This window comes from Chrysemys picta, chromosome 6 (genome assembly GCF_011386835.1).
Source record: "Chrysemys picta bellii isolate R12L10 chromosome 6, ASM1138683v2, whole genome shotgun sequence".
NCBI classification, from domain to species: Eukaryota; Metazoa; Chordata; order Testudines; family Emydidae; genus Chrysemys; species Chrysemys picta.
In genome coordinates this window covers 43,408,301-43,422,531 of record NC_088796.1, presented here as the reverse complement: position 1 = coordinate 43,422,531, position 14,231 = coordinate 43,408,301, and the positions used below count along the sequence as shown (strand labels likewise).

Here is a 14,231-nt window from a genome sequence, read left to right as displayed (position 1 = left end):
GTCAGGAAAGGAAGGGGAAATCTCACACAAACGGGAAATCAAGCCTATACAAAGAGGCTGGGCAAGGGGATTGATCAAGGAAAGTTGTAGAGTTGGGTGGAAACAAGTGGCACAGCTCTTATTTAAAAACTGGGCTGAGGTGTGTCTATAAAACTTGCATGAAAACAAAACAGAATCCACCAGTTTACATCATCGCTCGAGTGCTGTGGCTATGCTGTATGGATCCACTCCATTTTATCAAAAATGGATTATACCGATACAGAAGTGAAGAGGGTTAAAATGACGGGGTCCTTGCAGCAGCACTATTACTATTTATTGGAAACAACTATTTTAGTCAAATACAAAGCAACAAGAGGTCATAAGAGGGAGAGAAATGGCATCCAAAATGGGGAAGGAGAGCGAGTAAAGAGTAGGAAGTATACTTCCTTAAGTATAGTTGCCTGCCATCATAAAATAGTGTCTGTGGTATTTTTAAATACTGTGGTTAAATTTTCTATTAATAAAAACATGCATTTAAAGAAGGATTGCACTACAATACATTATACAAATGACTGCTTGCCAGACATACCAGTTTTTATTCCATTTATGTGCAAACTCCACAAGCAAGATAAGCTGAATGACTATAAAAAGGAATCCTCCTGCTGCACCTACATAGCGCCAGGCTGCAAAGGGGGAGGTCGGGGGGGGGGGGGGGGGGGAAGAGGGAAGGAGAGGAAAAGATCAATTTCCAATTATGTTGAACTTGAGAGCTTAGATAAAACTGAGCTTTGTGGTATTAGGGCAAAAGTCTATGCAGTGAAACAATTATACAGCTCACCAAGACATCTCAATTAACCTTAACTAGAGACCTTCCTGAAAATGGCAGAGGTCATCTGAAAGACCAGTGCAACTTTACATCCATCCCAGCTGACTAATAGATATGATTCAGTTTATGGCACTCCACACCTTCTAGAATATCCACTACAAGTTCATTAACCTGAAGAATTTTTGTGGAGAAGGTTACTGTATATGAAGAGAAGCTACTGAAATCTTGGTATATGGTGCAAAAAAGTGGTGGCATCAGTTTACAGATGTCCTAAAACCTAAAATTGTTGAGGAATCTGAGGCTGAAAAATGACTATCACTAGATTCAAAATTTCACAGATTTACCATGTAAAAAAATAAGAGGAAAACATTCATATTTGTAGGAATAAAAAGTGTTCTGAGACAATCCTCTGCATTCACCTATGAATGGTTTAAATCAAGATTGGATGTGAACACACACGACAAAATAACCTTTGGGTCACCACAAAGCCACATATGAGTAATTCTTTGTCACTTCCGTTCCAGAGTGGTCAATCTGCATCCTGACCAGACACCTGATTTTTGTGCAGACTAAAGGCTCTAACGCCACGTTTTCAAACTGCAGGTCACTACTGGGTTGCAGAATGGAAGGGACTGGGTCGCGGCAGATCTGGTCAGCACCGCCGACCGGGCCGTTAATAGTCCCATCGGTGGTGCTGCCCAGCTAAGGCAGGCTAGTTCCTACCTGTTTTGACACCGCGCTGTGCCCCAGAAGCAGGTCTGGCTCCTAGACGGGGTGTGTGTGTGTGCGCGCGCCGCCGCCAGGCCCCCCCCCCCAGCCAGTGGAACCAGCCAATGGGATCTGAGGGGGGGTGAGGGCAGGGGGCTGCCTGCGGGCGAGAGCTGCGCGGAGTCACTTGCGTGCCTCCACCTAGGAGACGGACCTGCTGCTGGCTGCTTCTGGGTCACAGTGCGGTCTGCGGTGCCAGGACAGGCAGGAAGCCTGCCTCTGCACCCCTGCTATGCCACTGACCAGGAGCTGCCCGAGGTAAGCCCATGCCCCAACCCCCAGCCCTGAGCCCCCCCAAACCCAGAGCCCCCTCCTGCACCCAAAACCCCTCATCCCCAGCCCCACCCCAGAGTCTGACCCCCAGCTCGGAGCTCTGACCCCCTCCCACACCCCAACCCCCACCCCTGCCCAAAGTACCCTCACACACCCCAAACCCCTCATCCCCAGCTCCGTTGGATTGTGGACATCAATTTTCTTCAACTGGGTTACCAGAAAAAAAAAAAAAAAAAAAAAAGTTTGAAAACCACTGCTCTAAAGGAAATGTGTGCAGCTATCTAAAGGCTCATTTGGAGTCATTGTATGTCCTATAGCTCGGAAATGCATATAGTAATACAGGTGTGTAAGGGGGGGAAGGGGTCTTTTCTCACTCAAAATTTGACCCTTAGGCTATAACTATAGACAGACAGCTATCCGCATTAACAATTTATAACTGGGAAATGTGCTAGTAAAATTTAACTGTGACCCGAGTAGTATTTTGCCAGGAAAACTTACCTTGACTTATAAGAGCCAAACAATATTGGTGTTAGTTTACATTACTCTTGGCAGAGTTATATACATTTGTTTTACTGTAGCATTATGGTTTGTTTGTTAGACTGAAAGTACTCAAGTAATATCGTTTGTTTGTCAGTTTTGATAAGCTATTGTATTAGTTTAATGAGCATGTCGTTCTTTTGTAAAAATGTCAGCAAAGCGGAGTACAAAACTATAGATGTGGAATGGGCTGTGTGTATGTGAGGGGGAAGGGAGTAGACCGGTAAGCTCCTCACCCCTACTCAGTGACTAGGTACCTAGATTTCCAAGTAAGAACCATACCTATCAGAGAAGGTTAAATTGCAGGTAGTATATGCGCGCACCACAGAGCTAGTAATAGGGCCATGCAAACCATGCAGTTGCACATGCCTCCCCAGCCAAACTGATGGGGCAGGGAGCCGTGGTAATACATATATATTTTATTTAAATAGAAAGACAGAGGGGAGAGCTACAGTAACCTTCTGGGAGGTGGAGTGAAAAGCAGATGCCTCCTGTTTGGCAGTTCCTTCAATCCCCTCTCCAAACACCCACCTATTTCGGAGAACAAATCCCACTGAATTTCAGTGGGCCTTTTGCTCCTAACTCCCTAAAGTTTTGTGGTTTTTTTTTTTTTAAATCTCCCCCAAAAGCTGACATTTACATAGGATTGAGAAAATATTCTCAAACCACTCTCCCAGAGTTAGTAACAATAACTGCTACCCATTTATATTCCCAATTAACAAAAATGGCTTCAGACACTGCTATAAAAACAGGATCCACAATAAATAATTGGCAATACAACATCTCAGCAAGAAATCTAATTTTATACTACTAGATGTAAACAATGTGGAAACTAAACAAATTACAAGATCCTGTCTCTCATTACAATCAGTCACTGCTAGTTGAGAGAGGATTCCAGTGTGCTTTATGTTTTGTTACACTTGGCTTACTGTACCACCTTACGAACAGAACAAGCTCTCTCTGTTGCAAGTAATGACTATGACAGAGCTAATTATAAAGACAAGGCGGGTGATGTAATATCTTCTATTGGACCAACTTTTGTTAACAGATAAGTATTACCTCACCCACCTCGCCTCTCTAATATCCTGGGACCAACACAGCTATAACACCACAGCATAAAGCTAATTATGTCAGCCAGAAAAAAAACCCAATTTTTGCCTACCCTTAAGTGTCTAATTTTTTCGGCACTTATTAGGACTATCTGTAAATCCAAAAGCTTGCAAGGCAGCACAAGTTTTTCTGTTCACACACTTGCCCTGCACATGTGTATATAACATAAAAATATTCTTAACTATATACACACACACACACACACACACACACACACACACACACACACAAACAAAACTAAGAAAGAAGTGAAAGTAGTCTTAACACAACTAAGCCAACCCCATTCATTCACTCAGCTACTAGCGCTATCACTGCTTACTGTAACAAGGAATACAGAAATAACCAATCTGTCTCTACTGTTAAGATTATAGGCACTCATACAAGTGGAATGGAAAGCGTATACACAAAGATAAAATTGTACCATTAAGGAAGGTGTCTTGATCTGGAATGAAGAAAGCGCCTGAGCACATGGCTGCCAAAACTAGAAGCTTAATGAACCAGAACCTGGAAGACAAAACCCAAGTGGAATCATTTATTTATAAAAGAAATTAAAAGTCTTCAACACGAGTGCTGTCGGTTTCATAGGATAGCTGTGCCTTAAGTAGTGGTTACTGCTCTCTGGTACAAAGGAATTACTACCAGTCTGAATACAACTTAGAATTCACTTATATGCACTTATGTACTTATGTCAAACAATCAAAATTAACTCCATGCTTTTGATAACACTATACATAATCAAAAAGAAATGCAGTATGGAAATCTAGCACTACACAGGGCATGTAATTTATTGCTTGATTTTAGAAGAGGGGAAAATAAGTGAACAAACTAAAACTTACCCATTGTGAATGTATGCTCGGCAGCTTTTGCTGTTGTTAATTTTGATGGTAAGTAAGAAGAAGATAAAGAAGAAAGATGCCATTCCAAAAGAGACCCTATATACCGCAGAGTATCCCACTAGCTTCTCACACGTTTCACCTGCTTTAATACCTTTGCAGATGTGCTCATAAAAAGGAATCTGAAAAACACACAATGAGAAACAATTAAACAAAACACAAGATTTACCATAATTAAGCAGATTGCACTTATATAGTTTACATGTATACAGCTGACTTAAAAATAGCTAATTGGATGTATTTCACACTTACAAGTTAAGGTTCAGGGTCACTGAAACATCAGTCTGGACTGAGGGGTAACCTACATACAACAGGTGAGGTGATACATAGATTATAAAGGATTGTAAATCTGGAGCCACAACTGACAACTCCTGTCAAATGCCTACAATCCCCTTCTCCCCATCACTTTTAAAGGAAGATTGGCACCATAACTCTGCTTTAAAAATAAATTGGCAGAAAGGTAGGAAAATTCCATCCCTTTCCCCACTTGTTAAATATTTGCCTTTGAGGCCTTGCCCTAACTGTGTGTGGTTGGTTGTTTTCTCTTTTTCTCATTCTGGCCTCAGAGGCTCACCACGCTAACGTGGAACGGAATACTCTGAAAACGTCTCCTGAAAAAAAACAGGTTTTTGTGACTTTTATCCATCTATGTGCAGTGTCTCTGTATGCAGACTAGACCTCACCCCACCCCCACCCCACAGCTAGAGCAGACCCCAAAGAGAAGTATTTAATAATCGGCGAAACACCATTAATTTAAAAGGAAACTAAAGTCTCTCTATCCTCAGAGTCCCCAACCTGAACCAATGAGACTTATAGAGCAATACACCATCAGATGAGATGGGGATCATTAGTTCACCTTTCTTACATGAACAGAGGCTGACGCACACAGTGTTTTGCTCTGGCAAATGTTCTCTTCAAAGATTTAGAGGAGCAAGATGGAAAAGATAAATTCAGCAGCTGCTCAGCCTCAGATGATCTCAAGAAAGAGAAATGAGTCTGGGAAGCATACCAAGGTTGTAGACAATACCCTACATAAAGAAACTGTGCAGCGCCAAGAAAGGAAGAATGCTGGTCTCTGCTTGTCCCAGACGACAACTTGAAAAGCAAAACGGAAAGGGTGAGAGAGCAAATGGATAGAAGACTGGATGATTAGATTCAAGCCAGACTGTAAATCTTGAAAGATTTTCACCTCCAAACACTTTCAGAACATGGCTAGTATGCCATGCAAGACATGATTACTTGAGCAAGCAGAACTTTAGTAAACAAAAATGAATGACAGGAGCGTACAAGTGAGGGGTCGGTGAACTTGCTTTCTTTGGAGAGTCACAGCAGTCAATCCACATGCCAAATCAACTAAATATGTCCAAAGCCTGGATTTTTTTTTTTAACTAGTTCTGCAACAGAAAGTTAATGTATCATAGGACTATGGCAATGCAGAATTGAGGACAAGGAGTTTTTGAGGTATTAGAAACAAAAATAATCTTAATAGTAAACTTTGCAGATGATACAAAACTACTCAAGACAGTAAAGACCCAGGCAGACTGCGAAAAGCTACAAAAGGATCTCACAAAACTGGGTGACTGGGCAACAAAATGGCAGATGAAATTTACTGTTGATAAATGCAGAGTAATGCACATTGGAAAACATAATCCTAACTATACATATACAATGATGGGGTCTAAATTAGCTGTCACCACTCAAGAAAGATCTTGGAGTCATTGTGGATAGTTCTCTGAAATCATCCACCCAATGTGCAGCGGCAATCAAAAAACCAAACAGAAATGATGGGAATCATCAAGAAAGGGATAGATAAGACAGAAAACATCATATTGCCTCTATATAAATCCATGGTACGCCCACACCTTGAATACTGCGTGTAGATGTGGTCGCCCCATCGCAAAAAAGATCTGGTGGAATTGGAAAGGTTCAGAAAAGGGCAACAAAAATGATTAGGGGTATAAAACGGCTTCTGTATGAGGAGAGATTAATAAGACTGGGACTTTTCAGCTTAGAAAAGAGGCAACTAAGAGGGGATATGATAGAGGTCTATAAAATCATGAGTGGTATAGAGAAAGTAAATAAGGAAGCGTTATTTACTCCTTCTCATAATACAAGAACAAGGGGCCACCAAATTAAATTAATAGGTAGCAGGTTTAAAACAAAGTATTTTTTCACGCAACACACTGTCAACCTCTAGAACTCCTTGCCAGAGGGTGTTGTGAAGGCCAATACTATAAACAGGGTTCAAAAGGGAGCTAGATAAGATTCATGGAAGATATCCATTGATGGACGTATTAGTCAGGGTGGCAGGAATGGTGTGTGACGTTGTGCAGTCTATATGGTTTTATAAAAACTTGATAATAAGTCAATATAATGTAACTGAGATAGTTTTAGAGAAAATACGGTAATAAGTGAATGTAAGTAACTGGGATATGCCTCACGCAAAAGGTCTCTTGTAAGGTATCATTACACAGCTTATAATCTACTGAGTGTGATCATCTGATTTGTATAAATGTACCACTCTTGTATCTAAAACTAGAAATATAAAGTGTAACTCTGAGGGCCTATTGTAATTGTGTAAAGTGTGGACCATTAATGATGGTTTGGAATCTTGATGACTCCCATTGTCTGCAGATGGCTGTATTTACCTGTGAGTCTTCCTGTATGTGTGTGTGCTGGCAAGTGAGTAATGAAGTCTTGCAGTGACATGTGATCATGTCACCTGAACTGGAATCCATCTTTAACCTGGTGCTTTTCCAGTGAGGGGGGGTGGAAACCCAGAGAGACAAAGAGTTCCCGCCTTATGCAAAAGATATATAAAGGGGGGGAAGAGAACAGAGAAAGAGAGAAGCCATCATGAAGAATCCCCTAGCTACCACCTGAGCTGCAACAAGAGCTGTACCAGGGGAAAGAATTGTGCCCAGGCCTGGAAGGTGTCCAGTCTGAGAAAAACTTACTGAAACATCTCTGAGGGTGAGATTATCTGTATTTAGTTTGATTAGGCATAGGTTTGCGCATTTTATTTTATTTTGCTTGGTGACTTACTTTGTTCTGTCTGTTACTACTTTGAACCACTTAAATCCTACTGTCTGTATTTAATAAAATCACTTTTTGTTTAGTAATTTACTCAGTATGTATTAATACCTGGGGGAGCAAACAACTGTGCATATCTCTCTATCAGTGTTATAGAGGGCGAACAATTTATGAGTTTGCCCTGCATAAGCTTTATGCAGGGTGAAACGGATTTATTTGGGTTTAGACCCCATTGGGAGTTGAGCATCTGAGTGCTAAAGACAAGCGCACTTCTGTACGCTGTTTTCAGGTAACTTGCAGCTTTGGGACAAGTGATTCAGACCCTGGGTCTGTGTCTGGAGCCAGACGGGAGTGTCTGGCTCAGCAAGACAGGGTGCTGGAGTCCTGAGCTGGCAGGGAAAACAGAAGCAGGGGTAGTCTTTGCACATCGGGTGGCAGCTCCCAAGGGGGTTTCTGTGATCCAACCCGTCACATGGTGTCCCTAGCTTCTGTTTGCCAGAAGCTGGGATTGGGGGACAGGGCATGGATCACTTGATGATAACCTGTCTGTTCATTCCCTTTGGGGCACCTGCCATTGGCCACTGTCAGAGGATAGGATACTGGGCTTGATAGACCTTTGTTCTGACCCAGTATGGCCGTTCTTATGGTCCATTACTAGACAGATATGGTAGAATCATCAACAGTAATGCAGAAAAGGCACAAGTGTTCAATAAATATTTCTGTTCTGTATTTGGGAAAAAGCAGAGTAATATAATCATATCATATGATGAAATACATTCCATTCCAACTCAAGAGGATGTTAAAGAGCAGCTACTAAAATCAGACATTTTAAAATCAGCAAGTCCAGATAATTTTCATCTGAGAGTTTTTAAAGAGCTGGCCAAGGAGCTCCATTGAAAATTAATGTTACTTTTCAATAAGTCTTGGAACATTGGGGAAGTTAGAGGACTGGAAGAAAGCTAAATTTGTGAGAGTATCTCAAAAGGGTAAATGCGATGACCTGGGTAACTACAGGCCAATCAGCTGGACATCAATTTCAGGCATAATGATGCAAAAGCTGATACATGACTCAAAGAATTAAAGGAGAGCAATATGCAGTAACACCTCAGTTAACGTTGTAGTTATGTTCCTGAAAAATGTGACTTTAAGCGAAACGATGTTAAGCAAAACCAATTTCCCCATAAGAATTAATGTAAATGAGGGGGTTAGGTTCCAGGGAAATATTTTTCGGCAGACAAAAGACTATTTTTATATATAGACACACACACACACACACACACACACACACACTATAAGTTTTAAACAAACAATTTAATACTGGTACATAGTGATGATGATTGTGAAGCTTGGTTGAGGTGGAGGAGTCAGAGGGTGGGATATTTCCCTTACTGCTAAATGATGAACTAGCAATTGGCTCAGCCCTCAAGGGTTAACTCTCTCACTCTGCAAGGCAGCAGGAATGGAGAGAGATATGCACATTTCCCCTTTAAGTACACTGCCTTGTTAATTAGATCAGCTTGCTGAGACCACAGCTGCTGCAAGCTCCCTCCGTCCTGAGCCCTGGTGTGTCCCCCCTGCTCTATGGAAAATGCGGTAAGTGGGGGGCAGGAGCAGGGGGAGGGGGACACCCTGACATTAGCTCCCCTCTTCCTTCCCTCCCCATCCCCCCACAGCAAGCAAGAGTCTCGGGGAGCAGCTCCAAGGCAGAGGGCAGGAGCAGCAGATGGCAGGGGGGTGGGGGGAGGGAAGGGACAGCTGCAATTGCTAGCCTGCTGGGCAGCTGCTGCACAGGGAACTTAGGGGAGTGGGGAGCTGATGGGGGGGGGGGGGCTGCCGGTCCACCCTGGTTCCAAGCCCCCACCAGCTAGCTGCAATGGGCTGCTCTTCCTGCAAGCAGTAGACAAAGCAGGCGTCTACCAAATGACATTAGAAGGGAGCATTACACAACTTTAAACGAGCACATTCCCTAATTGATCAGCAACGTAACAAAACAATATTAACCGGGATGACTAAGTGAGGAGTTTCTGTAATTAATACTTAACGAGAGTTTATAAAAAGTAGATCTTGTCAAACTAACTTTTTGTTTAAAATTAGATTATAAAGTTTGGTCAATAAAGGTAGTATTGTTGATGTAATAGACTTCTCTGGGGCATTTGACTTGGTACCATATAACATTTTGATTAAAAAAACAGAATGATACCAAAAACCATCAACATAGCACACATTAAATGGATTAAGAACTGGCTAACTGAAAAGTCTCAAAATGTAATTGTAAATGGGGAATCATTACTGAGCAGCTGTGTTTCTAGCGGGGTCCCACAGGTATCAGTTCTTGGCCCTACGCTATTTAACTTTTTTAATCAATGTCCTGGAAGAAAACATAAAACCATCACTGATGGTCTGCAATTACACAAAAATTGGGAGAGCAATAAATAACGAAGAGGACAGGCCACTGAAACAGAGCTGATCTGGATTGCTTGGTATGCTGGGCACAAGCAAACAATGTGCTCTTTAATATGGCCAAATGTAAAGTCATACACTCAAGAACCAAGAAAGTAGGCTCCTCTTACAGGATGGAGGACTATCCCGAGAAGTAGTAATTCTGCAAAGGACTTGGGAGTCATGATGACAGAAGCCCCCTTGGGAACTGCTAACTGATGTGCTACTTCTGCCCCTGCTTTCCCTGCCAGCTCGGGACTCCAGCACCCTGTCTTGTTGAACCAGACATGTCAGTCTGCTCCAACACAGACCTAGGGTCTGAACCACATCCCCTAACAGCTGTAGGCTTAAACTGAAAGCAGCTTACAGAAGTGTTCCTGTCTTTAACACTCAGATGCCCAACTCCCAGCGGGGGTCCAAACCCCAAATAAATCTGTTTTATCCCATATAACGCTTATACAGGGTAAACTCAAATTGTTCGCCCTCTACAACACTGATAGAGAGGTATGCACAGCTGTTTGCCTCCCCCGGTATAATACATACTCTGGGTTAATTAATAAGTAAAAAAGTGATTTTATTAAATACAGAAAGTAGGATTTAAGTGGATCCAAGTAACAGCAGACAGAAAGTGAATTACCAATAAAATAAAAACACGCAAATCTAAGCCTAAGACAGTAATAAAACTGAATACAGATAAAATCTCACCCTCAGAGATGTTTCAACAAGTTTCTTTCACAGACTGGATGCCTTCCTAGTCTGGGCACAATCCTTCCCCCTGGTACAACCCTTGTTCCAGCTCAGGTGGTAGCTAGGGGATTTCTCATGATGGCTCCCCTTTCGTTCTGTTCCACCCATTATATATCATCTTTTGCATAAGGCGGGAATCCTTTGTCCCGCTCTGTGTTCCCACTCCTCCTTCTCAATGGAAAAGCACCAGGTTAAAGATGGATTCCAGTTCAGGAGACATGATCACATGTCACTGTAAGACTTCATTACCCACTTGTAAGTCTTCCTGTATGTGTGTGTGCTGACAAGTAAACACAGCCATCTACAGTCATTTGCCCTGGTTAATGGGAGCCATCAAGATTCCAAGCCACCACTAAATGGCCCACACTTTGCATAATTACAATAGGCCCTCAGAGTTATATTTCATAGTTCTAGTTTCAGATACAAGAATGATATATTCATACAAATAGGATGAACACATTCAGTAGATTATAAACTTTGTAATGATACCTTACAAGAGACCTTTTGCATTTAGCATATTTTAGTTACATTATATTCACACTCATCAGCATACTTTCATAAAATCATATAGAGTGCAACGTCACAGGAGTCATGGTGGACATCAATTAACATGTACTCCTGTGTGATACTATAGCCAAAAGGGCTAATGGCATCTTTGAATATATAAACAGGGGAATCATGAGTAGGAGTAAAGAGATTATTTTACCGCTGTATTTGCACTGGTGTGACCGCTAGCAGAATACACCTCTACCCAGATATAACGCTGTCCTCGGGAGCCAAAAAAAAAAAAAAAAAAAATCTCTTACCACGTTATAGGAGAAACCGCATTATATTGAACTTGCTTTGATCCACCGGAGTGTGCAGCCCCGCCCCCCTGGAGCGCTGCTTTACCGCGTTATATCTGAATTCGTGTTATATTGGGTCGCATTATATCGGGGTAGAGGTGTACTATGTCCCGTTCTGGTGTCTACAACTCAAGAAGGATGCTCAAAGAAAAGCCATGAGAATAATCAAAGAACTGGAAAATAAGCCTTATAGTGATAGACTCAAGGAGCTCAACCTATTTAGCTTAATAAAGAGAAGGTTAAGGGATGACATGATCACTCCATAAGTACCTAAATTTAAAATAGAGGGCTTTTCAACCTAGCAAACAAAGGTATAACAAGAAGATGCAATGGTAGGAAGATGAAGTTACACAAATTCAGATTGTAATTAAGGGGCAAATTTTTAACAGTGAGATTAATTAGCCACTGGAACAACTTCGTAAGGATTATGGGGGATTTGCTAACATTGGAGATTTTTAAAATCAAGACTGAACTAAGGAATGTCTTCTAGAAAAACATCCAAACAGAATTATTCAGGGAAGAGTCTATGGCCTGTGTTAGACAGGAGATCAGACTACATGATCACAGTTGTCACTTCTGGCTTTATACTCTATGAAAGCCATTCTCATCTGGATGAGTGTGGAACACTTTGTAACTCATTTATTTCAGAGAGGAATAACTCTTAATGCAGTACTTGGAAGTAGCAGAAACTGATTGAAAGGTGTTGAGGGAGATTTCTGGCACGAGTAGACAAGCAGCAGCAGGCGGCAGGTCTACGGGGGAGGCACTTAGCCCTCACTCTATTGCCAGGTGGGGTGGGGTCTTGGGGGAAGGGGTGGAGTGGGGCAGGGGCGTGGCGGAGCAGGGCAGGCTGGGGATGGGTCACTCGCTGCTGCCAGTGCCAGGCCCCCCTCGCTAACCTCCCAGGCCACCCTGGACCCCACATCCCCCTGAAACACAGGGGGCCCCCCAAAGCATGGGGCCCGGGGCAGTTGCCCTGGTCTATCCTATGAACAGGACGGCTCTGAAAATATAAGCCCAAACATTGGTAGAGCCGGACCCACGTTCCTGAATATTGGTGGAGCATGGGCACCACGGGCCCATATAACTTGTTGCCTATGTCTTCAAGTCCTTAAGACTTCTCAGACACGATGCCCACAGAACATCTAGACAGGTGATGAACGGAGATATCGCTTTTACTGCCACTATGGTTTTTACTGCGAGCTTGTACAGTGCCCAGAACAATGGAGCCCCGATTGGTGTCCATACATGCTACTGCGATACAAACGCTAATAAAATAGGCAATGCTGAGATTTGTTTCTCTAGACAGAATGCAAAGTAGTGAGAGTTCCCCAACGTGCATGGGGTAGACAAACATTCTTATTAAAATGAAAGTTTTAAAACTATATTTGAACATTTTTTCTGAAAACAGATAATTTAGTTTCTCAAATGTAAGTTTGCACTCTCACTTGTAGCTGTCCCCTCCCAAGACAAGCGTCTTAGATATCAGAGTTAACAGATAAGCTGCTAAGGCAGATGATATAGAACCGCTTCAGACTTGGCAAGTTTACAGCAAATGTAGAAGCTAGGTTGGCACAACATTCAAATGGCATCATCAAATCAGTAAAATTTCAAAGGTGAGTTAGAAAGGGTAATATTCGCTCCACATGAAAGGGGATGTTCACTATATTAACAGGAGTATTTGACCTCTAAATTGATAGAGCAGGCACAAAGATATACAGACCAATAAAATACTGGACTAGATTTTAAAATTCATGAGCAAAGCTCTCTATTTTTAACAGATGGTCAGTCTATACAAATATTGGAGAATTATAGTTTGCTTATGGCCTGGCTTCCAAGGTTGCTGAGCACTCAGAAATCCCATTGAAACCACCTCTAAATATCAGCCCATAATTAATGTCTCAGTTTCCCCAATCTGGATAGAGAATTTGAAGGTGTACCCTGCTGAGGCTGGGCTGAATTAACATCCCAGAATGTGATTACTAAATTAGTGATCAGATAAAGAAAGCCTAGTTTCAGACACTTCATTTTTCATTCAAAGCCATCAAATACTCTTAATTTAAAGAGCAGTTATCTTTCCACTTCACACTAACAACTCTTTGTGCCATTTCTTCCTACTTCTGAGGCTTCAAGGCAAAACAGGCAGAGAAATTGGCATTACTGAAAATCATATTGTTAAGGGCTGCTTAGAGACCCTGAAACAGTTTACTGTTTTGATTAGAATACTTGTTTTGTTGGAAACACAAATTGTATTAAAGCCATACTAATGAAAGAAATGGATTTAATGAATTTTTGGCATAAACATGTAAATTGTCTTCAAAAATTTCAATTTCTTGGATTATATTCAACTTCACTCCATTCAAGCGTCCCACAAATGAACTCTGGCATACTAAAGTGTCTTAAAAAAGCCAGAGGCCAAGGAGGAACAATATGCCTGTATTAGTCAGCCATACAGACTACAGGCAAGCAGAACAGAATCAATCTAGTATTTTAAATAGCTGATTAAACTGGGAAGCAGCTTTAACCATGTGTTCCATGGCACACTTTCTTTGGGAAAAGAGTGCAGTGAAACAGCCAATGCAACACTGGCTGAAGACCCCTTCTGAACTTCTAAGGTCACCTTACTCACAAACAGAGAGGCAGGCTTGATGCTTATTCCCTGAAGAAAGTAATTAGGTTCCAGTCCTATGTTACTAAATTATTGAAAATTCAATCCACTCCCTATTTAAGTAGCAGAATCAGATTTTTGTTCTGTAACAAACAAAGTTTAGCTCTCATGCA

The 14,231-nt window shown here is 41.8% G+C and overlaps 1 protein-coding gene across 2 annotated transcripts in view; it reads right to left on the bottom strand.

Annotated features, from left to right (window-relative positions):
* The window catches only part of SERINC5 (serine incorporator 5), a 68,651-nt gene that overhangs the window by 22,836 nt on the left and 31,584 nt on the right, over positions 1 to 14,231 (bottom strand). For both annotated transcript variants that reach the window (XR_010602183.1, XM_005286422.5), the window contains exons 3-5: positions 4,330 to 4,508; positions 3,915 to 3,997; positions 569 to 662 (exon numbers count right to left, since the gene is read on the bottom strand). Coding sequence is in view for 1 of the 2 variants with exons in the window: in XM_005286422.5 (XP_005286479.1) it covers positions 569 to 662; positions 3,915 to 3,997; positions 4,330 to 4,508 (356 nt within the window). In the remaining variant the exon portion in view is untranslated. The remainder of the gene's footprint in view (positions 1 to 568; positions 663 to 3,914; positions 3,998 to 4,329; positions 4,509 to 14,231) is intronic.